This window comes from Patagioenas fasciata, chromosome 18 (genome assembly GCF_037038585.1).
Source record: "Patagioenas fasciata isolate bPatFas1 chromosome 18, bPatFas1.hap1, whole genome shotgun sequence".
In the NCBI taxonomy this organism is placed as follows: Eukaryota; Metazoa; Chordata; class Aves; order Columbiformes; family Columbidae; genus Patagioenas; species Patagioenas fasciata.
In genome coordinates, this window is record NC_092537.1 from 2,297,153 (window position 1) to 2,321,612 (window position 24,460).

General features: G+C 49.7%; 1 protein-coding gene across 1 annotated transcript in view; it reads right to left on the reverse strand.

Annotated features, from left to right (window-relative positions):
- MAP2K6 (mitogen-activated protein kinase kinase 6) overlaps nt 1-24,460 on the reverse strand; it is a 48,242-nt gene that overhangs the window by 13,005 nt on the left and 10,777 nt on the right. Inside the window, exons 2-11 of the mRNA XM_065852164.2 lie at nt 13,192-13,258; nt 12,291-12,339; nt 9,931-10,044; nt 9,615-9,734; nt 8,779-8,895; nt 8,285-8,336; nt 6,308-6,435; nt 5,530-5,607; nt 4,665-4,804; nt 1,694-1,739 (exon numbers count right to left, since the gene is read on the reverse strand). Coding sequence (XP_065708236.1) covers nt 1,694-1,739; nt 4,665-4,804; nt 5,530-5,607; nt 6,308-6,435; nt 8,285-8,336; nt 8,779-8,895; nt 9,615-9,734; nt 9,931-10,044; nt 12,291-12,339; nt 13,192-13,258 — 911 coding nt within the window. The remainder of the gene's footprint in view (nt 1-1,693; nt 1,740-4,664; nt 4,805-5,529; nt 5,608-6,307; nt 6,436-8,284; nt 8,337-8,778; nt 8,896-9,614; nt 9,735-9,930; nt 10,045-12,290; nt 12,340-13,191; nt 13,259-24,460) is intronic.

The window sequence follows — 24,460 nt, forward strand, 5'->3', positions numbered from 1 at the left end:
TTGGTCTAAATGACAAGTCCAATCCAGTACCGCAACTTAATGCCATAAGAGAGAGAGGAGGGAGGAAAAAAAACCCAAAAAACAACAAAACAGCAACCCTCAACCACAAGACCTCGCAACATCCATGACAGCCATAAAATACCACAGCATTGAGATACTCTGGAGAGGTGATCCAAGAATCTAATTCAATAGAAATGCGCTCGCTTGCCAATGGGTATTAATGCTGCAACAGACAGAGCTGCTCTGGTGAACCTTCTTGATAAAAGGCCATTTGGCAAACTTCAGAAAATTGCTTAAAATACGTATTTATTTATTCAATAATTAAAAACTAAAAAGGCAAAAAAAATGAGGCATAAACCTTGGGCCTCCCTTTGTGTGAAACCAGTATTCGGGCAAACTGAGTGTAAATCAGATCTATATATAGTTTAACTACATTACGGGGCCCAGCAAGAAATGCTATGGGAATTATTCATTGCTTCCAACTCACATCCAATAGGTAGATGGATTTCCAGCATGTCTTGCAGGTAGAGAGCACCTTAAACCCTGGCAGCTCCACACTGCAGAGGTCTCAACACCTCCGAGCAGACGGCGTGAGGCAGCGACGAGGCTGAACCCCTGCTTCGCATAATGCACGTCCTAAGAGTTATGGGGTAGGAGACACCACCGCCCAAGGAAATTCTGCAGCAGTTTCCACCCTTAATCCAGAAGATCTTGCCAGTGGCACCAGACAGGAGTGGGCATACAGGGACAGGCAAGCGTTTGGGTCAAGATCCTCTGAAATATCAAAGTTAGAACCTTCCTGCCTTCAGCAAGCTGTGAATCAGGTTTAGAGTAAAAAAGCAACTAGATGCTTATGGGAGTAAAACATGGACTTCAAAGCTCTAGAGCTTTTTGCTGGCTATTGGGAGCAGCAGGATCAATACCAACAAGTCAGGAGAGAGAGAGGCCATGAAGCTGTGGAGCTCTAGCAGAAAAATCTCAGCACAGCCCCTGCTCTCGGCAGCTCCAGCCGAGTGAACACCAGTGTCTGCGTGCGGGAGCTCGGCAGTGAAGTGCAGCTGACCTCAAAGCCCTGCGCTGCCTCGCGTTTCCCCCGCCATGAGCCTTTATCAGCATTTTTTCCCTTAGTTATTCCTCTGTCCTAGATGTGCTCACAGCAAACAGTGTCTAAGCAGCAGATGAAATTCAATAACCGGAATTATTAGTCACGGACTCGTCTCTGTCCCTAACATCCAGGAATTACTCTGTCCAAAAAGTCTCCTCTGCGTGGCATGGTGACAGTAAAGCCTCGCAGGCCACCCAGCTCCTGCAGCCCATGTGGAGCATCCGTGGTGCACCGTGTCACTCAGGTGTCTGAAACCACCACGCAAACCCAAGAGGAGGGTGTTATTGTCCTCACCATCTGACTCTTCACTGCCTATGTCTTGCTCCTCAGCAAATTTGTTAACTGCTTTTACATCTTTTTCTCTGTTGAGCTGACTGGAATAACACCTGAATGACATCTCATAGAGCATCTCTGATTTGCAGTCACCCCCCCAAGACCCTCAAGCACCATGAATTTCACATCTGTTACAAAAATAGAGATGTTAAGTATCTCAAATCACCAGTGACTATTGGAAACCCTGTCTTCAGCATCCCACTGTAACCCATCTCAGCTCTGAACCGACGTACTGCTTAACGCAGGCATACTCACCATAAGCTCTGGGTATGTTGGCCGTTCTTTGGAATTCTTCTTCAAGCTTTAACGAAAAAAAGAAGAGAATTTTTAAAAGTTACATTCTGTATGCAAAATGATACCGTGACAAAAGCAACGTTTCAAGTCCCTGTAGTATAAGTTCAACTACTCATTTGTATGTTAAGCAAACAGCTTAGGCCTTCAGGACACCTACAGCCCACACCGCCTGCACATGGGCCCCATATGGTGCACGGTGCTGGGTACACACAGTGCAGTGAGCACAAGGTCAAATGAGAGATCCAGACACACCATAGATACCAGTCAAGACACTGCCTGTTGCTGGGAGCCAGCTACAACTGGTTTTTGGGGGTATTATCCAGCAGACCAGCGAGTAAGGCAATGGATACAGCCTCCAACCTCTAATTGGGAGCGGTCACCGAGTGGCTCCCAAGCACGTGTACAACTGTTTGTTTATCGCCGCACTGTTATCAGTGGGGACGGTTACATGGGACATCCTTTTTTTCTCCTCTCTCCTACAACAGATGGCTCTGGAGGGTTGTAGCTGGAAGTTATTTTGGTTTCCCTCCAGCAGAAAATAGCTTTTAAAAGACAGGACGTAATCTCTAGTCACTTCCTGACAGTGTATTTAGGGGAAAGACACTTGGAGCAACTTGAAAAGATCTTCACACACGTACACGTCGGTGGCGGGGAAAAGGTGTCACACTGAGCAAAACAAAAGTGAGAACCTCAGCGATGATAAGTCGCTCCTCTGCTGGGATTTGCCGGAGCCCAGAGGAAGCGGAGGACACACACTGAATAGATATTTCCTGCTTGCTGTGTGTAGCGGGCTCATGTTTAGTGTGGTGTTGTGAATGAACAGAGGAACCTAGTAACGATACGTGCCAATACTGCTGAACCGAAGGTACGGGATGTGTCACATCCTCTGAGCTCAAAAGCAGCCCAAGCTGAGATGCTAAGGTGGATTTGAAGGTTAGGTGTGTCCAGAAGCAGGATTTGAGTATAATCTTTGGGGTATAATTTAGAACCCCTACAAACAAAACCCTTGTTCCCAGGTTACTAACAGCAGGAAATCTGGTGATAAGTTACTGAAATCCATGTAAATCTTCAGGAATGAAGAGTCAAATTTGGATCTGATCCTGACTCAGACAACCCAGGAACTTCCCTGCAGCCCCTACAGGTGATCGGACTTTCGCCGTCCCAATGGTGCGATCCACTCTGTGACCTCTTGAATCTGACACAGCCCTAGGCCAGGCCAGTCTCAATACACTGAGCTGATGTGACCTGGTTCAGTGTCAGAAGAAATCTCGGACTTGAACAACACAAAACTGGTGCAACCTGCAGCCAAAGCTCATTCTTCCGAATCCGTGCCGCTCCACTGGCATTGAGGGGATCTTCAGCAATCCTAGAGAATAGGATGTGCAAAGAGAGGACCCCCACATGCTCCCCAAAGCATGAGCTTTCAAGGCATAAGTGCTGCTCAGTAGGGTCATTCTCACTGCAACCATCATGAACAGCTGTGGACCTCCTATTCCTAAATCAGCCACAGCTAGAGCTGCAAGACACCGTGCTTGCAAAAGCAAAATATTCGGTGGGGAATAACAGCCTGCCTGGCACAAACAGGCAGCTCTGCAATAACAAGCAGCGAGCCAGCAGCATGGGAGAAAGGCAGCTGGTCCAAAATCTCTGCGTGGGCCTTGCAAAAACGGTGGGCGTCTTGTGAGAGGGTTTTTCCAAGCCAGCTCCCACCTCTGACAGACACGGAGCGGTGTGGGTACCGGCAGGTATTCCCCAACACGGGGTGGTAGAGAGGTGCGGCTGAACCATGGGGACCTCAAAAACATGTCTGAACAAGACTCTGAAGAATCTGAGTGTCGGTACTTAAAGTCCTCGAGCAGGAGAGGCTGATAATCCCCTTCCTGGGTCACAGCGGAGCCGGCCGGGCTCCAGGCCCTGACGCTGGCAGCTTGGGAACAATCTCACATTTCTGTATTTGTCGATCTGCCGTCCTTTCTTGGCTACCATGCTAACCCACCATCCACCTGCCAACTTGGCAAGCTGTGGAGGGCACTGCAGCGCCTGGAAAATAAAAAAACAATAAAAAAAAACCCCCCACACACAAAAAACGCCTCCCAGGCAGTTTCCAGGGAAGCTGGAGGGAGCAGCCGTCAGGAGCCGCGGGGCCGCTGCCAGGGCTCTTTGAACCATAGGACGAGGGCAGCTGTGAGTCTCCCCGGGTGCTGGGAGAGCCTGTGTGTTCACGCCGCAATCTCAGCCTCCAGACAGCCTGCATCTGCTCCAAGCCTTTTCCTACGCCGCAGCCAAATTCTCCCGCTGCTTCCAGCTCCGAGTCCCAGGGAAAGCAGCGCAGCAGCCAGAGGGCCCCGGTAGCGGGACGGCTGCCGGCGGGGGCCCCCGTGGGGCAAACTCTGTGCTGTCCCTGCCCTCAGAGCAGTGTCCCCTCGGGAGCGGGAGGCAGGGGGAGGCAGCCATTCTGTGTCCTGCTCCGCACCAGCTGCGGAGACATGAAGGACCCGGCGGTCCCACCTGCCTGCACCTGCCCACGCTGCTGGCCCGGCCACAGACACCCTGTGCTGTTGATGTGGGGGAAATTGGATTGAGAAAGTCCCCTAAATCCTTTCCTCAAAGCAAACAAGTCTGCTCCTCGCCACCTCAGGCGTCAAAGGGCCCCACAACCGCCATCACTAGTGCTCTGGCAAAGGGTGAGCTGCCTGCACAGCGCCAGGTCACAGCCCAGCCCTCAGGGCTTGGTGAGGTTGTGAATGCACGACCCTTCCCCTGGAGAAAAGTTTTGCTCAAAAAATTTGTTCAGCAATGTGGGTTGTACCCCAGAGAGACGCCCGTGGGAACAGGCACACAGGAGGCTGCCGGCACCTGCCCTCCTCAGCCTCCCACAACATGGCGGGGGCGAGCGGGGGCAAGGCGAGCGAGGCCAAGAGGGTTATTTTACCATTGCGAGGTAAAGTCGACAAACTCCGCTGAGAACTTCTCCGCCGGGAGCTGCGGCGACGGCTCCTCCACCACCTGCTTGAGCTGCTGGAAGGGCGTCCCCCAGGAGTCGTAGGGAAAGCGCAGGATGGCCAGCTCGATCTGGGGAGACAGAGCCCGCGCCTCAGCCATGGCGGGTCGACGCCCCACGGCTCGTCCTCCCGCCCCACGGATTTCGGATTCCTGTGTGCCCTGTGCTTTTTGGCATTTTACATGGCATTTCCCCACCCTGCCTGGCCACAATATCTTGCAGCAAAAGGGAAAGGACTGAGGAGACCCAGCAGCCTCCATTACGCTCATGTTAGACACCGCTTGGGAAAGGTTAGAAAGTTAAAAAACAACCCCACGTTGCAGTGGGTAACTGTGCTATAAAATGACTCTGTGAGCAGATGGATTCCCCCGAAACGCTGCGTGGGCGATGCCGCCCACCCCTCCTCTCTTCAGGGGGACTTTGCTAATTGCTAAGTGCTGGGAGTTATTTTTTTTGTGCTTTGAAATCCAACCTGCTCCGAGGCGACAGGCGTGCGGTGCCGGCCGCCCTCGCCTTAGCCCATGCTGCCATCTCCCGGCAGCCCGCGGCCACCACAGCGGGGACGTCCCCACCAGGGTGTCACCCCACCGAAGAGCTGACAAAGCAGCTCCATCCTCCTTCCATTCAACCCCGCAGCATGTTTCCTTGCCCCCCCAGAGCTGAATTCCCATTCCCACCCTGCCACCTTCCCAGGGAACCAGTGCCACCAGTGTCAAAGGGGCTATGGGGAAGAAAGCAAGCCCATGAGTAACACTCAACCCTCCCGGCATCGCCACAAGCCCCCAAGTCACCCTACCATCGTGATCCCCAGGCTCCAGATATCAGATTTGACGCTGTAGCCCTTCTGGTTCAGCTCCGGGTTAATTCTTTCAGGCTGTGAACAGAGACAAAGGTGGCTGAGGAACAGCAATGGCCCCGAGGCGATGCCTGCACCCAGGGCTCACCGACCTCAGGTGGGTCTTTGAGGGTGACAGGTCACGATCACTCAGCCCACGCCACCAGCTTGCTTCCTTGGTTGTCATGGGGCCAGATCCGGTCCCACATCCTTGCCAGTAAAGGCAGGCACTGAAATGGGTCACCAGAAGCAGATGGTACCTGCACGAGGGACTGGGATGGTGGAGCTGACCCAGCATATCTGGTATGTAACAGGTGACAAGTCACAATTCTCCAGGACTGTTTTCACCCTCTGCAAGTGCCCCAGGGCTGCACAGCAGCTCCCAGGAGGAGTCTGTGGGACTCATTTCCCTGAGGACTGTTTTTCCTCCCAGATGGAAAGAGCTATTGTCTCCACAAGGCAAACAGCAAAAATGCAACACAGAGTAACGGCAGAGCCTTCCCCAAGGGCACAGGGAGGCGAAAAGGCAGCAAGAAGCTGTGCCCAGGAGATCTGATCTGACTCATGAGATCCATCTCCGCTCTCTGCCTGCTTTACGAGTAACTTCAGGGATACGTCTTCCAAAATGCGTCCCCAGGACACATGCCGGAGGCCGATCCTTCCCCCTTTATGGTGACCCGATGCCCAGGCTCATGTTCCTCTGGCTGTCCCACAGCAGCTTCTCGGCAGCTCAACTTACAGCCATGTAGGGTTTGCATCCCGCATCCATGGTTTTAGCAACCGAGTCAACGAGGTAACCGCTAATTCCAAAATCGCACATTTTCACCTGCCCCTGCGTATTGATCAACACGTTAGAGGGCTTTACATCTGCAAGAAGGAACACATACCACAGTCAGTCATGCATGGGTGGCTGTGCCAAGCCAAAAAAAGCCAAAGAGCTTCCTATCAGCAGAGGGCACCAAAGGTGCCCGTGCAGATCCCAGCACTTTGTGCACGCCAGAAACCCGGCTGGCTGCAGATACAGCAAGTTCAGGTGACTGCTCACGGGCCTGTCACGTGTCATGCAAGTGTCCCGTCACTTGCAGACTCCCCTCTCTGATCTGGGGGGTGGGAGGTCACCCTGCATGAAGCCATCATATCCCAGCGTGCAGGAGATGGCCACAGCCATCGGAGTGCTCGCAGGGGCTGGAGGCATCTCCAGAAGGTGTCTGCAAACGGCTGCAGCTCTGGCAAGTCCCCAGCTGGATCTGGTTCTCACACCAGCAAAAGGAAAAACCCACGGGAAAAGGATGAGGGGTGGGCAGAAAAGGGTGGAGAGAAGCAGGGGTTGCAGGGGAAGGAGCGAGCAATAGACTAAGACAAGGATGAGGATTTCAGAAATGGCCTCTCGTTTTAAGGATACCAAGCTGGAAGGCAACGTGAACAGCAGCAGGCGTGTGGGTGCTCCACACCTTATGGAAATCAGGCCAGTGTCTCATCTATTTATTACTGCCAGATTTATCTGCTTCCCATCACGGCCTCATAATCCTTGGTGCATTCACACTTGCATCACACTCGCGAATGCAGTTATAATCAACATCAGAAAGGGAAGTTAAGGCACAGAAAGAAGCCAGTAAGTGATATCCATGAGAGGTGCTTTCCTGCACAGCAGGGAATCATCCCTGTCAGGTTAATCCCAGATCAAATCTCAACACAGCGCAGGTAGCACAGGTTACCCTGTTTTCTCTTGTCCCAGTACTGATCCTTCAAAAGGGAGCAATCCTTTCCCTGCTGCCACCCAGAACTAAAGTCTGTTCTGCAAGAAGGTCCTCTGTCTACACGTGATAAACTATTAAATAGAAGAGCTGAAACACCATCCGAAGGAGGCCATAAGCTGGTTTTGAGCCCTGCTTATTAGAATTGGGTGGTTTACAGTTCACTAACATCTGCTCTCTAATCAGCACTTTGCAATCAAAAGCTTCAGGTACCTGAGATCCTCACCCATCTGTTACTATGCTGAAATAAGACAATTTTCAGTGGAAATCAAACAAGTAAACAGAAATCCAGAAGCCAAGCAGCATTTTCCACCTACTGTAAACGATACAGAAGGCAGAAACTCAACCCCCAGCCACATGCAGAACGTACAAAATGTGACTGCCTGCTCGAACTGAACTCTGTTCAATTCAGATGCTCCTTTTCCCAGCAGTCACACACCAGAGATGCCTTTTTCCTTCTCACGACAAACTGAAAATGACCCTTTAAAAATAAAGGTGTCAAGCAGCAACACTGCAAATTAGTTTAAGTGTGTTCATGGCATCTTTGAGATGCTCTAGAGGGGAGAATGTCAGAAAAGCTTAAGGAGGGTATTCATGAATTCACTTGGGGATATTTAGGTATTAATTTTGCAGAGGTGTTGAAGCAGACCGTGGATTTCAACCATGCATTAGGGAAATGCAACCCAGGGGGAAACAGTCCCTTCCCTGCAAGCACAGTGAGGTTGGAGCTCAACCCTCCTCCACCTCGGGGAGACACAGGGACCAGCACCCAGTTTTCAAAGAACAAACCAGCAGACATTTCCTCTGACTACGTTTTGCTACTCAGGAGATGCTGGGGAATATTTCTGCTGTCAAAGGCCCATTTTATCTCAGGTATTTCGGGAGCCCTGTGCCTGGTTGAGAGTACACAGTGCAAGACAGACAGACACCAGCACGGTCACGGCTGTGTGCCCAGCACTTACCTCTGTGGATCACGGAGAGCTTACTGTGTAGATGTTCTAGTGCTTTTACAATCTGAAACAAGAAATCTGAAGTGAATCACAGCTGGAAGCACCATGATGAGAGGCAAATCCTATCTGGTTTCACCCAGTCAATCCTCACTAGACCTCCTGGGAGGGAAGGAACTACATCTCAGATGGGTCCTGCACCCTCACAGAAACCCGAGGTGATGGTGGGTACCCAGGGATCTCCCAGGGGACTCTGGATCCTAATAAGAAGGCAAAGGGGCTGGAGGGCCCTCCCCACATCTAACGCTGTGCCATCTCTCAACTACATTTTGGGTTATTTATGGCTTATAAATAACATCACCTCAGACCAGACACCAGAATGTCCATGTGGGCTGGCCTGTGGACCTTGCTCTTCCTGGTGCAAATACAGCAGGGAGCCGGGGTCATGTAGGACTTGGTTTAGAAGAGAAATACCCTTTCCCTTCCCTTCTCGCCCTGCTAATACTCACGGAGACGGCTATTTTCCCTAAGATGTCCTCAGGAATCGTCAGGCCTTTGTCAATGACATGTTTGTAGAATTTGTCCAGTGAGGTATCCATCAGCTCCATGCAAATCCACACATCTCCCTGAAGATAAAGAAAGCAAACATCTGCCCACTGGAACAAACCATCCTCTCCTTTCACATGCAAAAGTCTTCTTTGGCACTTGCCTTTTGCTGGCCTGTCTGCCTCTTCCCTGTCTCTTAAAAGTCATCCAACAAAACTGTACTGGGCTTTCTCTTTCTCTCCACCCCAGCTGGAACAAAATGCTGCCCACTAACATTCAGGGTGTATTTTCTGCTGTCCTTTCCCAAAGCAGAGTCACAGTGATTTAGGAGTCCTGAAGGTTATCAGGACTGAGGTTCCCCGCATGCTCAGCCAGGAAAGGTTCAGCTCTGCAATAAAACTCTTCAATAAATCTCGCTCTTCAGAGCTTTCCACATTTTTCCTCCATGTGGCTTTCTCACTGCAAGTCAGGACAATGTTAACACTACTGGATCAGGCTGAGAGTCACCATCTCCGTCACTCAAAGCCACCACCAAGCCCCAGTGCCTCAGCACAGGGACCTCGCACAACCCTGGCGCTGGGGCTCAGCTGCCCTGGGCTCCTCCTCAGGTGGGACCACATCTCTCCTTGCTCACCCAAAAGTAGCTCTAAGTTACTCAAGCTGGGATTGAGCCAATCCATATTCTCCCAAGTCTCTATGTCTAGATGGAGATGAAACCCCTGGCACTTTGAGGGAGTCTAGACACAGGAATTCAGAGCGTGGGAGAGGATCCATCCACCGACCTCCAGGATGTCCATACCTCTCGGAAAAGCGCCCCGTAGAAGGTGACAGTGAAAGGGCAATCTACCGTCCTCATGGAGATATCCAGATCCATCAATAACCTCTTCTGCTCCTGGCTGTTCACGGTGGCTCGGATCCGCTGCAAGACAAAGCATTTTAAGGTTGGCCGTCAGCACCTCTTTGCTCTTGTCTGGAAAGAGGACTTCTTAAGGAAAGCAGTCGATCCCAGTGATGGCATGCATCGGAACAAGCGAGATTAGAGATGCACGAAGGAGAGCGCAGAGGGTGCCCATGCGCGACGACACAGACCGAAAGCGCCTTGGGAGGTCACTCACCTTCACTGCCATGATCTGCCCGCTTGGCATGTGCCGCATCTTCTCCACCACCCCGTACGCACCTCGTCCCAGCTCGGAGATGGGCTCCAGGTCATCAGCTTTCACCTCAAAATTCTGCAGGGCATAAAAACCATCAGCATGAAGGCGGCTGCTGTGTGCGTGTGCTACGCAAGGAGCAAAACGCCCCTAGAATCCAGCTCTGTTTGGCATGTAAATTCACCTCTGAGTACCCTCTTCTCTATCTGTGGTCGTGAGGCTAGAAAGAAAATCATGGTCTCTGGGTCTGCCAGGAGGATTAATTACTGTGCAGTAATTAGCAGCTCTGAAGAGGACATGCCTCATAATGAGCACCCTGAGCAGGGTGGGTACAGAAAGGACTGTTCCATTGGTGGGACGGTCCCCTGGCCACCCAGTGTCCCCCCAGCCACCTCCAACTGCCACCACTTCCAGCCTCTCCATCCTCTAAGGGCTGTGACAGAAAATGCCACAGCAGCTTCTCCCTTCAGGAATCACCTTCAGCCTTTTATTATAGTTTTTTCTCCCATCCTCCTCCTCCCACAAACAATCATGGAAATATCCCCATTTTTTTAAGGGCTGCAAAAGCTTATTTCTCCAGACCTGTAGATGGACCAAATACCAGCTGAGTGTGCCCCATTTTTAAATCACGGAGGATTTATTTTGTCTAGCACTCAAGATCTCTTTCTCCTGGCCTTGCACAAAGGATGACTTTGTTTGGAGCCCTGCATTCCAACCTGTCCTTCTCCTTTCTGCAAGATATTGTGCAGCAGCTCCATTTTTTGCTTATTATTATTTTTGGATGTTTCAAATCTGCCTTTGCTACTAAAAGCAGTCATTCGGTTTGCTGAACGCACAACCACATCAGTCAATCACCCTACAGAAAGAAGCGGGTCATAATGAACTGATTCACGGCGCATAATCCCACATCGCTTTTTGCCGGCACAGCAGAAGGAAAAAACCAACAAAAACCTGCAGCCTGAAATGTTCTGGCTGGGGATGGCACGGCGTGCGGGGCCCGTACGCTGCGGTTCTGTGAGCTCCCGCTCATTCACTCGCAGCTACATCACCTGCAAAAGGAGCCCTGACTGCCTTTTTTGTGTTATGGCAGAGATTTCAGCACCTCCACCTGCCTGACGCTGCTCCTGCCGGCCAGCAGGACCCTCTCGGAAAAAGCACTTTGAGTCACTCTTCCATTTCTATAACTAAATTTCTATGCATTTCTATAAAATTCTATAAATTTAGCAGCAAGGTTTAAAGAAAGAGAAGGGAGAGCAGCTTTCCCCAGGGATCGGGAGCGAGTGTGGAGAGGTTGGTGGAAGAGGCAGCACATCCTGAAGGAACCTGGCTGGACAAAGAGGCAACAGATCAACTGGAAACGCAAACCACGGCATGTCAGTCCCTCCAAGATAACCACATATCTGCCGCCGTTAAAAAGACCGAGCTCTGAGTTTTACAAGTGCATTTCTCTTTGCACCACCCAACACGGGCTCTCTGCCTCCGTGCACGGAGCCTTTTTGGAGCGCTTGAGCTTTTCCTGGGGCTGCGGGGAGGAATTCTGCTCCTGGCATGGGCGCATCTGCTCTGCCTCCCTGCTGCACCATTTCGCTCCAGAGGCATCTCACACTCTTTCCACCTTCCAGCCCCAGCTCCACGCCAGGGAAAACACAAAATCCAAAATGAAAGAAAAGCATCCAAAGATAGACATTATAAAACGCTGTTGGATTAGCATTTCACTTCATAAATTAACTCGCTGACACCGAGGACTATCTTTTGCACCTAATAAATTTACTGCCTACCTTGAAAGCGCTTTTATGAACGCTGCTGTGCCATTTTCTCCTATCAAAAGAGCTGTCCTCAGTTTTGTTTTCTCCCTGCTATATTTTTATAACACCAGGTGGACTGGTTTCCACGCTGTCAGAAGAATTTGCTTCCAGGAAAGGAAGATCTACCCAAAGCTGGATTCCTGATGAGATGGCGAAGGGAAATACTTCGGAATAAGGCTTTAAATCAGCAAAGGAGAGTAAAATCTGTTGTCAGCAATCCCCTTGTTTTATAATCATTATTTCCAGGGGATGAGCTGCAATTAGTGAGCCAAGGAAGGAGTTTCCAAGGTGTGACCATCAGGGCTCACACCAGCCCCCGGGTTGGCTCTTCCTGGCTTCTACCCACTCCGCATTTCACACAAAATAGGCCACAATTTTTAAATAGCTAGGGTTTATTAATCTGCCCTTTCTTTTGGCTGAAATTTAGCAATTCCACGAGCAACAACCTGGACAAGCGGCCAGCCCAGCATGGTCCCCTGTCCCCAGAGGTCTTCTCATCACCATAACTCCTGGTCTTACCTCCTCGCCAATAGAGATGCAGGCTTTGGAGTCTAGATCTCGGGGTGGCCTGCAGAGGAGAAAAAACAGATGTGAAATATTCCTTACAAAGATCAATTTTCCCTCAGCGAGTAAATACAACCCCCCAGCCCCTCAGGCTCTTTCAGCCCTGAGCAGCCTAACCAGCCTCTTAGATCCGCGGGACCAACAGATACCACCAAAATCCACAAAGTCACCCCCAAAAGGGGTCAGGAAGCTGCTGGAATTGGCGTTTCTCACATCCAGCTTCCCCGTGCAGGTACCCAGAGAGATTCATTGCGCAAGGCAAGTCAGGTGGCAAGCACCAAATCTCTGCCAGCCTGTATGAAAAATGGATTAAACAGGCATAAAGGTCTAAAACCGCTGTAAATGATTGCCTAAGTCATACAGCACGGGTTAACAGGCTAATAAAAGTCAACCCTCGAGGAAGCAAAGAAAGCCAAGCAGGCTGGAGTTGCACAAATCGCCTTAGAAAGCACAGGGTTTTCTTTTGCAAGGCTGAGCATGTAGGGAAGGGGATGCATTTTTACGCCTTGCCAAGTGCACGTTACTCGAACTGGGTGGCCAAAGGGCGAGATCCGTTCAAATCGGGTGCCCGTTCTGGCTTTTTCCTTTTCCTGGGCACATCATTAAGCAGCACAAGTTGTACCACAGGCAGAGGGCGATGGGCTGAGACCCCCTGGCTGTACCTGGGGCGACAAGAGAAATCCGAGGGCTGTTTTGTTATCACCCTCCGTGATGCTCCCAGAATTAACCCAGGCGTTTTGCCCCCGCTCCTTGCCAAGGGTCCCCGTTATCCCGGGCAAGCGGGGCCGTGACACACAGGTGCCAGCTGGGCTTTGTGGTTTGCTTTTTAATTCTCCCGCAGTGTTTGCAGACTTACGTGGAGCTTGTCTGTGGCTGCTCAAATGCTTCTTTAGGAATTTTCAGCCCAGGGTTTCTCTTCTTGCCTGTGAAACCAGAAAGAGACAGAATTACAGAAAGGCATTTTTTTGTTGTTGTTTTGTTTTGTTTTAATTTGCAAAACACGGCTTGTCTGTATTTGTTGACCTTATTTAACATAAATGCCCGGCCAGGCTGGTGGTGTAGACTCAGGGCACAGAGTTCAAAACATAGAGTGCCTTTGTTCAGTAAAGCTCCGCTTAAACCTGCAAGGTCTGGCTGCCAACTTGGTACAGAAAACAGGCGAAAGCTCTGGCAAGGGCAGGCAACGTGAAAATGCAAAGTGAAAGGTATTTCTCCTTCCCCAGCCTTCCCCATGTAGGATCCTTTAAAATGTTCCTTAGATTTTAAACCATTCCAGATACAAACTGGTGAACGCTGGGAGGATTAAAAAACTCTTAAAAATTGAATCTGAAAGTCCAGAACCAGATTCTGATTCTGCTTAAATGGATGTTTCACCTCTTGGTCATTAAAGTTGTGCAAACCCAGCAAAAAATGAAGCAGAATTGAGTTTGCAGGCTTCGGAGCCGTTGGTTTGTGTTCACACGGAGCGGCCAAGCTTTTCTGAGCTGGCCGAAGCTCAAGCGCCGCGCAGTTCAAATGCAGGCGCTCCGGTGAAGGGCTCCAAGCCGGCAGACACGAGAGCCAAGCAGACCAGAGAAATACAAGAACCTTTTTATGACTAAACATATACAGCCACATTTCAGCACAGGGCTTTGAATTCCCGGATAAAATAACCTGAAAACATAAGTCATGTCACCAAAACCCCAAGGTAAACATCTGGATGTTTGGCTGGGTAATAAAATCCCTGGTCCCCCAAAAAAGGTACAAGCATCTAATTTAGGCGTTAAACATTTTTAACCTAACAATTTATATCAATTACTGCCTTTCTTTTAAGCATGAGTTTTATACTCTATTCCCAACACACTCTTTCAAGCTCTACCTATACACGTTTGAGTTCATTCTTCCTCTTGACCCAAACTCATGTCAATAGACGTCTGTGCACCCCAGTGCCGGAGGGGTCCTGGATCAAAGTGCAGGCACTCAGAACTGAAAATTACCTTTTTGAAGCAATTAGTCAATTCAGATTGCCATTCTTTTCTTTTCTTTTTAGGGTTTTTTTCCTTGTCTGCTCCAACAGACAGGATTGCGCTTGCTTCTTTTGGCAAAGCGTCATTCCAGGATGGGACAGGCTGGAACAACGCAGCATTTATTGGAAACCACTTTGCAGTCTTGCTGTTGTTATTAGAAATCTCCAGAGCTGCAAATTTACAAAACTAGGGGGAAAAAAGAAATAAACCAGCCAACTCTCTGCTCCGAGGAGCTTCCAGGCTAACACTGAAAAGGCAAAAGAAAGCAGCAAGGTCACTCGGAGGCATGAAGAATTGTTCTCCGTTTTCCCAAGAGGTAAAAGCTGGTTTGTAAGTAAGTAAAAATCATTGTACAAACAAGTGGAGGAATTTCCACAGTTAGCAGAGCTGTTCTTTGACCCTTTTCCTTCTCGTTTTCTTAGCTGCTCTACAAAGGGCTCCAGAAGGCAGAACTGGGGAGCAAGCCCTGCTTGCTCGATACCGTTTCTTGCCCAAGCTGTGCCAAGCGCAGATCGGATGCAAGGGGATGCTAAACGGGTACCGGTATTCCACGTGTTGTCATGTTTTAGCTAAAAATAGAACCTCAAAACTACAGGTTTTGCAGCACAGACAAACAAAACCCCTGTTTGTCTGGTAATTTCTAAGTCTGCCATCCCAGTGACCTCTCTGCCTCCAAAACCCTTCCTGCGGCCTCTCCCAGTTCAAGCAAACGAGACAACCCTGGGCACGAGGAAAGCAGCATCTTCATCCTTATTTTGCACGTGGAAATCAAGACACAGAAATCCGCCGACTTGTCCAGGGAGGCAGGAACGGCCTCTTCAGCTCTAGAGCTGAACTCTTCCCATTAACACTCACCGGGCATCTCTTGGAATACTCACGCACGTCGACCATCCGTCCACGCTGCTGCAATGGCTTTCACCCAACCAAAATTAAGAGAAGCAAGCACCAATTTGCTTTGCTCCTTCCTTTTTTCCTACATGGATTTGTTTGCACAATCCCATGGGCTGTACCTGCACCTCAGGAACCTGCTCTCAAGCAGCTCTGGGAGGGTGAAAACGGACCTACTGTAAATTAACCTAATTTGAACGTGAACCAGAACAGGTTGTGCAGCATTTAATCTTATCGTGGTTCACAAGTGGTGTCAGCAGAAGAACTCGGTAGCAAAACGCCAAACCCAAATAAATATTAAAAGCCTTCCGCCTTCTGGCGAAATAAAAGCTGCACTTCGGGGAGTTTATTTTCCTCGCCTCTTCTTCACTGAATACAATATTTTGAAACTTTGCCATTTTTTTGAAGCACAATCTGTTCGCGTATTCAAGTTGCCAAGACACAGACACAGCTTAATGCTCTTTGGGGTTTTCTTTTCAAGAAAGAAGCAAGCGACAACGGTAGCGAGAACAAACCACGGATTTCACGACGGCACCCGGAGAGGGGATTGCGAAGGGGGAATTGCCACGGCCGGACTCGCACCTGCAGCACCAACAGGACATGTTTTGCAAAAAACAAACGCTGACATTTAGAAGGCTTTTTTGTCTTAAGAAAAAAAATAACTGGAGGTCCCCAAATCAGTTCTCTTCAGTAATAACTGCCAAGCAGGTATCTCGCTGTCAAATAAAATCCCCCAGTTTACCATAGCAGACATCGGCTTTGAAACACGACGCTGTATTAAATTGCAGTTTGCAGGGGAAGTCATCTGTACAGGAGCTCGAAATGTGGAGGCAGCTTAAATTGGATGTTACCTGTTCCATCTACCAGAAAACCAGTATTTTCCGCAGTGTTTTTATGAATCATTATTATTTTTAGCTTTGTTTCCTGAAAAACACCACCACATGTGTGTATTTGACAGTCTGTGGCCCTTGTGGCACATGGAAATCCACCGGCCAATTTCAGCCCTATCTGAGAAAGAAACAGAGCTTCTGGAGACTGCAAATCTGATCAAAATGGGTGAGTAAATAAAGAAGTCCCCAAGACATGGCATCCACGTTCGGGCTGTGCAGAAGCTCCAGGTATCTCAGACACCAAATAACAGCACAAGGCTCAATCCTGAGGCACAAACCAGGGGCCTGAGCATCATTGGGGGGGATTCACTGCAACTCGTTGGGATTTGCAAGAAGGAAAACCCGAACAAGCCATCACGCAAAGCATGAAGTCTAAATGTAGCTCCTTCTGCAAAGGGTTCGGAGTCCTGCTTGATCAGCAGATGGGATCGTACATCTGCTCCCCAGCATCCAAAAAGTCCGGACTTTTCTGTGTAAACAACCACAGGCAGCTTTCTGGTCCCTGAGCTGCAAGTTAAAGCTCACTCGAGAGCTCTCGCTGCAATTTGCCACATGGAGACCTCCACAAGTACTTTAAAGCCTGGTTTTAAGAATAATAGAGGGGAAAAAAAACAGACTGGTTTGGAGTGATGCTGAGAATCATCTCCAGAACCGAGTTCCGATCCAGCAAAACATCCAGCGCATCCGTAACGTTAAACACAGGCTTAAACCCACTTTCTTTTAGCAAAGCAACTACCCACAGTAAATATTGAACAGATTGGTGCTAGGGAATTTGCCATGTTTAAAAATGTCTTCACTTTCGCAGCAGATGCACCGATGCGGTTGCTGCAACATCACCGCAACCTCCTGCATCCGCCCGCCCGCCCCGCGGGTCTCAACCAGCCCAAGAAAACCCATTCCAAGAACAAAGTGAGGCCTGAAAGCAAAATCCTCATAGGAAAAAGAAAACCTGACTTAATGAAAACACATTAAATACTTCCCTGTGAAGGTCTTAAACCCAATTCCTGAGGGAGGGAAGAAAAATACAACTTCCAAGGGGCTTGTTAACCTCTTCCCACCAGCACTGACAGAGCGTACAGAGAGATTAATGTTGCTTGGCCCCTTCCAATTAGGGCAGCGTTAAATATCAATATTGAAAAAGGAAACTTCAAAGTTTCACAGCAAAGGGGTAGGAAGCATAACAGAGAATAATAAAGGGAAGACAGAGGAATTCGCTACCCACATAGGCTGTAACAGAAAATAAACCTTTACTTCTGAAGGAAAATCCCATTTCCCAGCCCCTGGACTTTTCATTGCAGTCAAAAACTTTTTATGATATAATCCAAAGTAAATGGTTCCTTGCCACAAAAAGCTCCTATTTCCTTCAAAGGATATTAACCTGTTCTGTTTTCACCACAATTTATTATTAAAGCTGTGTTCAACAGCCGTATAGCAACACTTTCTTTCAAATAAGACTCTTTAACATATAATTCGCTGGTAAAATTTCATAGGCGGGAAATGCTGCTTTCTTCCACTTTTTTAAGAGACAGAAGTGGCTCATTTACTATTTCTGTCTTTCCTAAGGAATTTTTGTCTGGTTTCTTGGAAGGTTTTGAGGCACAGATGATCTGCTTTTCCTCTTATCAGCTATATTCAACTTTGTATAAGCAAAACCCCCCTAACATGAGGGCAAAATGGAAATCCTTGGTGTGTTTGCATGGAAGGAGAGTGGATGAGCATCCCCCGGGCGCTGCAGCATCTCGCCCCATACCCCAGAGTGCTGCACCCACTTTGCACTGGGAAAGGACCTGAGGCCACGGCTTCGGTGCAAAACCCCAACCTGAGATGGTTCTTACAAAACAAAGAAAGCAATCATTAACATTCTTTAGTCCAGATGCCCTGGAAAGGCCCAACAGGAGACAACTCTTCATGCAAAGACTTGGCCTTCAACTGCAAAGGGTATCTTTTACCCATAGTCCAGTTCCAGCATGTATTTCAGTGAGCAATGGTAGATTTGATGCTGTCAAAGAGAAGTTCAAGCTTTGCAGGCCAGGTGGAAATAGCCAAACCTCTGAGAACTTCACCCTTTAACATGCGCATAAATACAAAGATATCTTAAAGCTTCTCCTGTCACTCAGGGCAGAACAGGGTCACCTGGGGCATCCAGCTGCTGCTGGAGATAAGGCAACCTCAAGATGACCAAAATGGGGGAAAAGTATATTTTTAAACAAGCGTTAAAGATCATCTCAAAGGTTTATAATTTACATTTGCAAATTGTTAAAGGGTAAGACACATAATGGTTAGCGCTGCTACAAACCCATCTTAGCATACTCAAGAGTTCAAGGGCCGGTGGTGGGACTTGCCCAGCTCCTTTGGTCACAGTATCACAGTATGTTTGGGATTGGAAGGGACCTCAAAAGATCATCTAGTCCAATCCCCCTGCTGGAGCAGGAACGCCTAGGTGAGGTCGCACAGGAACATGTCCAGGCGGGCTTTGAATGTCTCCAGGGAAGGAGACTCCACAACCTCCCTGGGTAGCCTGTTCCAGTGCTCTGTTACCCTCACTGAGAAGAAGTTCTTTCTCAAATTTAAGTGGAACCTCTTGTGTTCCAGCTTGATCCCATTGCCCCTTGTCCTATCATTGTTTGCCACTGAGAAGAGCCTGACCCCATCCTCGTGGCACTCACCCTTTATATATTTATAAACATTAATAAGGTCACCCCTCAGTCTCCTCTTCTCCAAACTAAAGAGCCCCAGCTCCCTCAGCCTTTCTTCATAAGGGAGATGCTCCACTCCCTTAATCATCTTTGTTGCCCTACGCTGGACCCTCTCCAGCAGTTCCCTGTCCTTCTTGAACTGACGGGCCCAGAACTGGACACAATATTCCAGATGGGGTCTCACCAGGGCGGAATAGAGGGGAAGGAGGACCTCTCTGACCTACTGACCTCAGTCATCTGCCCAACAACAGCTCATCACCGCTCATCAAGGTGAAAAGCTTTTAATTCTGCGCAGGTCTCTCCACCAAGGGATCCCACAAGTGGGGACGCCCCAGCCGAGCGTCCAAGGAGCGGGAAGGCCGGGTGCATTCCTGGCTTCCCCGCGCTCAAACACTCACCACCTCTAGACTAAACAACAGTCACTGAGCAAAGATGCCTGAGATTCCCTGCCAAATCGTTGCGCTTAAAAATTAAAATACACGTAGATAACAAAGCATTTTTTTAAATGAGTGGGTCTGAGGGAGAGCCATGCTGCCAGGGCTCTACCTGGGCTCGGTTTTACAAGCTGGCTCCGTTCCAGTTGAAACAAGTCCTCAGTCAGAAAGAACAAACACAACTGGGTGTAAATTCATAAACTAGCCACTTCTGGTGGTTTTAGTAGTACAAACATATCCTCCCAGGAGGCCACTTCCCAGGGGCAGCCCCACTTGCCTTCCCAAGGGTTGTTGTGGCATCTCCATGGCCATGACCACAGTGGCTGCTGCATGGCCACTGCCTTCCTCCACCAGCTTGGCTGCATGAAAGCCTTTGAATTTTGCCACACAGGCAGTCAAAGTAGAGAATGAGGCCATGACTTTTTGATTTAAATGTCTTTGGGACAGATCTGCAGGCGACAGGAAGGCTGGTGGTGGTGACACTGGTTTGGTGGCTGGGGTGGGGAGGCACGAGGGAAGTTCTCTCACCACTTCTGCCTTCATGGATGGGCTGCGTGTCTTGGTCACCCTTTGGTAAAGCTGCATGAAACCACATTGTGCAGTGCTCAAAGCAGGGGAACAGAAACAGGGCAAGCAAGCGCTTGAGCTGTGCCCACCACCCAGTTTGTAAGTGCAGAGCTTTAGCCAAGCCGCAGTTTCCAGAGAAAACCAAAAGCCAGATGTTCATGGAAGTGCCAACGATATGGAAGTGGGCATGAAAATCTGTTTTCCAACCCCTCATCAGCCACACAAAAAGAATTTAATGTGCATGAGATTCTAAAAACCTGTTGAAGTTCCAACCAAAAGCCAAGAGCAGAGATTCAGTGGATATCGTGCTTTATTTACCTCCTTGAAATATAATGCAGCTGCTCTCTCCTTGGCCCTGTCAATAGGGAAGAGTGGCCAAGCACCACTGGCTGCTCCTGCATCACCACCACGAGCAACAGGGTCAGATGGAGGCAAACAGAGACGCTCCAACGAGGAACATGGCACATCCCCCGCGCAGGATGGGGACATTCCCCGCATGCCCTTATCTGTGTCTTCCCTCGCGGTTGTTTGCAGTAACTCCTTGGAAACGGCAAACGTGAAACCTGTTTCCTTAACAACTCATTTCAGGGCTGTTGAGAGAAGGGAGCCAAGCCTGTCGCGGTCGTGGGGCTGAGAATCTCCCAGCTCCAGGTCTCGTCCTCTGGTTTTGGTGCTGCGGAGCTGCCGGCTCATTTAGTGGTCATTGGCATTTCCAGGACTGAGCTCAACGTCACCCATCACTGTGCACTGTGTCCACACTGCAACCCACACCTTTACGTCTCAAGAACTGAAGCTTATTTATTTCCTTATTTATTCCCCAGAAACCACATTTCAGGAAACAAAACAGGAAAGGCAAGAGCACTTTGATGACTGTGATGGATTTCGCCAATGCATACCGGAATCAGGATACGCCTGTGCCAGGCACAGAGGTACCACGGGACGGCCCTGATTTCCGCTGAAGCCCTAGTCCTCCACTCTTCCTCTTGGTGCTTTTCTCCAAAAATAAATAAATAAGGAAATCTCACACCAAACCTGGAAATGCCAGCAGGCTACATTGAGCGCTTGAGTCACTTCTCCTTGCTCTTTGCCTCTCTGGCTCTGACGGCTCAGACACATCGCACCAAGCGAGGGGAACCTGCTCCTAAAGACACCTCCCAGAGACATCAGCGCAGCCATTGCATTGACCCAAGTGCAGCCCAATTTGCTTTGGCAAAGAGACGCGCTCAGAGCCACAGCCCAGATGTGGAGACTTTCTCAAAGTCAGTCTAAGCAATGAAAACATAGAGACAGAAAAAACCTGCATCTCCATCTGGAAAAAACAACATCTGGAAACCTGTAGTGTAGGAAACCTCGAACTGCTGGCACAACACGTGAGCAGATGATGCTGCGTTCACCTTCCATTTTAATTCCCCAGGCTCCTGAAGATAAGAAGAGCATGGAATGGCACAGCCTGCGCACAGCTCACCCAGTGACCACGTACCAGCCGATCTCAAACCACCTGCCGATACCGTCAGCACCCACATTACAGCGCTGGAAATGCAATTTGCTGTCCTGCCCCGGAGCTCAGCTCCCTGCTCTGACTCAACCCTGCAACCGGTAATAAACCCAGTGCAGGAGAGGTCCAAACCAAAACAGCAGGGTTTTTGCAAGGGGTGACGGAGCTGCACCGAATGAACCGTGGTGCAGCAGAGGTTGTGCAACATCTGCTCAAATTCTTTGCGTCTCAGAACCCGTCTCCGCTTCAGGAGAAGCTGCGTTTCCAGCTCGCGGCGGCGGCTGACGTCGGTCAGCTCTGCCGAGGCACAAACACAATGAAGACAAAGATCTTCGGCTTTACCGCAAGGTAAAATCACAAGGTCAGTCCTTCGTGCCTGCCTCGAGATTGGCCTCCAGCAGGGGCCAGTTCGGTGGTGAAGCTCTGAACAGCACAAGAACAAAACGCTGGAAGAAGGTGAAGCACAAAGCTTTGCAATAAGGACTCCAGCAGACTAATCTCTGGATCCCACAGCGCAGGAACATACAGAAATGTCACCAAACTGTGCAAATATCAGAACCTATTTGCCTGCTTTTCAATAAGCTCTGTATTTTTGTAATTCAATTTTGAAGGTAATTTCCTGATTCAGGCTAATCTCTCTTACTCTGTCCATTTTCCTCTTAACACATCCTGCAAAAGGGCTGCAGGCTGCTGTATTTATTTGTGTCAATATAGAAACCAGAGGGATGCAATTTCTTCTTATCTATCTGTGCATTTTGGTTATGAGAGTCTGTCACTCTGATAAGAGCGCATTTCTAAATTTTAGAAGAGTTAAGACCTTCTGAGTGTGAAGCGGAAGAGACACTTCAATAGAGATTAGAGATGAGATCCTACGCTAAGACACACACTGACCACAGGGCTGCAGGGGTTCTGGGAGCTGATGCCCCTCTGGATCAATTCTGCACCCTCCACCAATCCCCTGACAAACAAAACTGAGGGTTTAGGATTGATCTTTATGAGGGTTTAGGATGATCTTTCATGTCTCACAGCAGCTGCTGCCACCTCACAGTTCCATGGGCTCCAGCACTAGCTTGGACTCTCCATTGCCAGGACCTCAGACTTCACTTCCCAGCTTGGTCCTGCCTCAGTGTTCCTGCAGATGTGAGAGCTTTGCCTGCCTACAGCTTTCAGCACAGGGCACAAGAGACTTCAATATTAAAAACCCTGTTACGACACTTTGGCTGAACTCATCTGGCCTGGGGAAAAGGGCACAGCTCCTCCCAAACAGCAGCACCTTGGTGCAAACGGTGGCAACATCACCGAGCAGGAAAGGCAGCCAATGCCGCACAGCTGGGAGCATCTGCCCAGGCAATTCCATAGAGGCTGCAGCAGCCAAAAGCTCCGGGAGATCTTCCTGGGGCCAAAGCCATGCCAAAAAGGACTTTGCCTTCTGTTCCTCATGGTCGCTGGAGTGGGTCCCACCCCTTGTGGGGCTCCTGCACCTTTGGCATTGAGGCAGCTGCATCCTCCTGTTGCTCTGGGAAAGATGCAACGGTGCAGAGACCCCATGGAGCAACAGAGGCCACCAGGAGCCTCGTGGTCTCTCCTCTCACCCCTGTTATTGCAAGGAATCACAGCAGTGGAGCTGCAGGGACAGTCACTCCCTCCAGTCACCAACGCACCATAAATCAAGCCCATATTTTCCCTCTGCCAAGGTCTGCTGGCTGTGCTGCCTTCCCATGCCACAGCCTGTTTTCTTTGCTGCTTATCTCGAATTAGGAAATCCACAGGAATTGCGGGCTAGGGAAGCTATTTGTCAAGAGCCTTCAGCCCTCATGGGGATTTTTTTTTTACGAGGGACTTTTGGTTTAGTTGCTGCTTTTGTTTTCAAACCCTCGGCTGTCTGCTTGCAGTGGGAGTTTGCTGGAATCAAAACTGGAGAAAAACTCATGGAATTCACCCCAGGGAACAAAAGGGCTTTTGTACAGGAGGATTTGGAAGACGTGGCTGCTTTCATTGCCGCTACCTTCATTTCTGTTTTCTCCCTGCCAAAGAGCACCTGCCAGCCGTGCCGGAGGAGGGGGACACACGGCCAGGGGACGGACACCTCCTGTGCCCGCAGGTGAATGCTTTCCAAATGTTCATGTATTGCGGCATGCAGGACCCACCCGAGCCTGTCGGCCAAGCATCGCTCCTGGTACTCCGCTTGCCTTTTTTTCCTTGCCCTTATCCACCAAGATTTCACCTCAAAATGCCACAGTGAGCGACCACATGCAGCTACAGGGCTCTGACCAGCTTCCCATCCGAGTACCTAGCAGGTGGCAGCAAAGTCTCCAATGTTCAGCGTAAAAGCAGGTGCCCTGTCTGCCTCAGCCATGGTGGGAGCAGCATTTGCCTTCAATCCATCAGCCTCAGCCCAGCTACAAACAATTCCCAAAGCCGCCACTCCCTGGAAAACTTCACACAATAAAGAAGCATCCGCCTCCTCTTCCCATTGCTCTTCAGAGCTCCCAACCCCAACTTTCTTAGGGCGATAAGGATCCCGTCCCACTCAGACACCCCGTGGACATCTTTTTGCTCAACGTCCCCCTCCAGGTTCAGTTTTGTTTTCCTTCTTTTTTAAATATGCTCGGTGCAGTCAGGATTTTCTCCCAGCGGTTCCTGCAAAGTGTTTTTAAAGCATCATCACTGGGGGCCCTGCAGAAGAGCTTCAATGCCCCTGGAAAAACAGACCGGCTTCTGCATCTGCCCCAGGACGAGTCGCTGCACCGGGCAGAGCGAGGGGCAGCCGTCCCAGCACCGCTTTTCTGGAGCCAGAGCCTCCTGGAGCTGTCAGATGTGCTGCCAGCCCAGGAAAATGCAAATTGCTTCGGAAAACGAAGGTGACATTTCCACCCGCTTGCTGATTCCTGCTGTGCTGCAGGCTCAAAAGCCCAATTGAGGCTTGTGGCTCCAGCTATGAAGGTTCTTATGTCTTGATGGTGCTTACGTTTAAGCACGTGCTTACCGTGAGCACACGGTGCTATTAAGGCTGTTTTAAGCGTCAGGCTAAGCAGGAATGGGTAGGTTAAGGCTGTGCCAGACTGTTGCCTTTGCAAGAGCTGCAGTGTCTGCCCCCTGGGCACCCGGCTGCAGGTCCCAGCCCATTTCTCAGCCATACCCACCAAAAA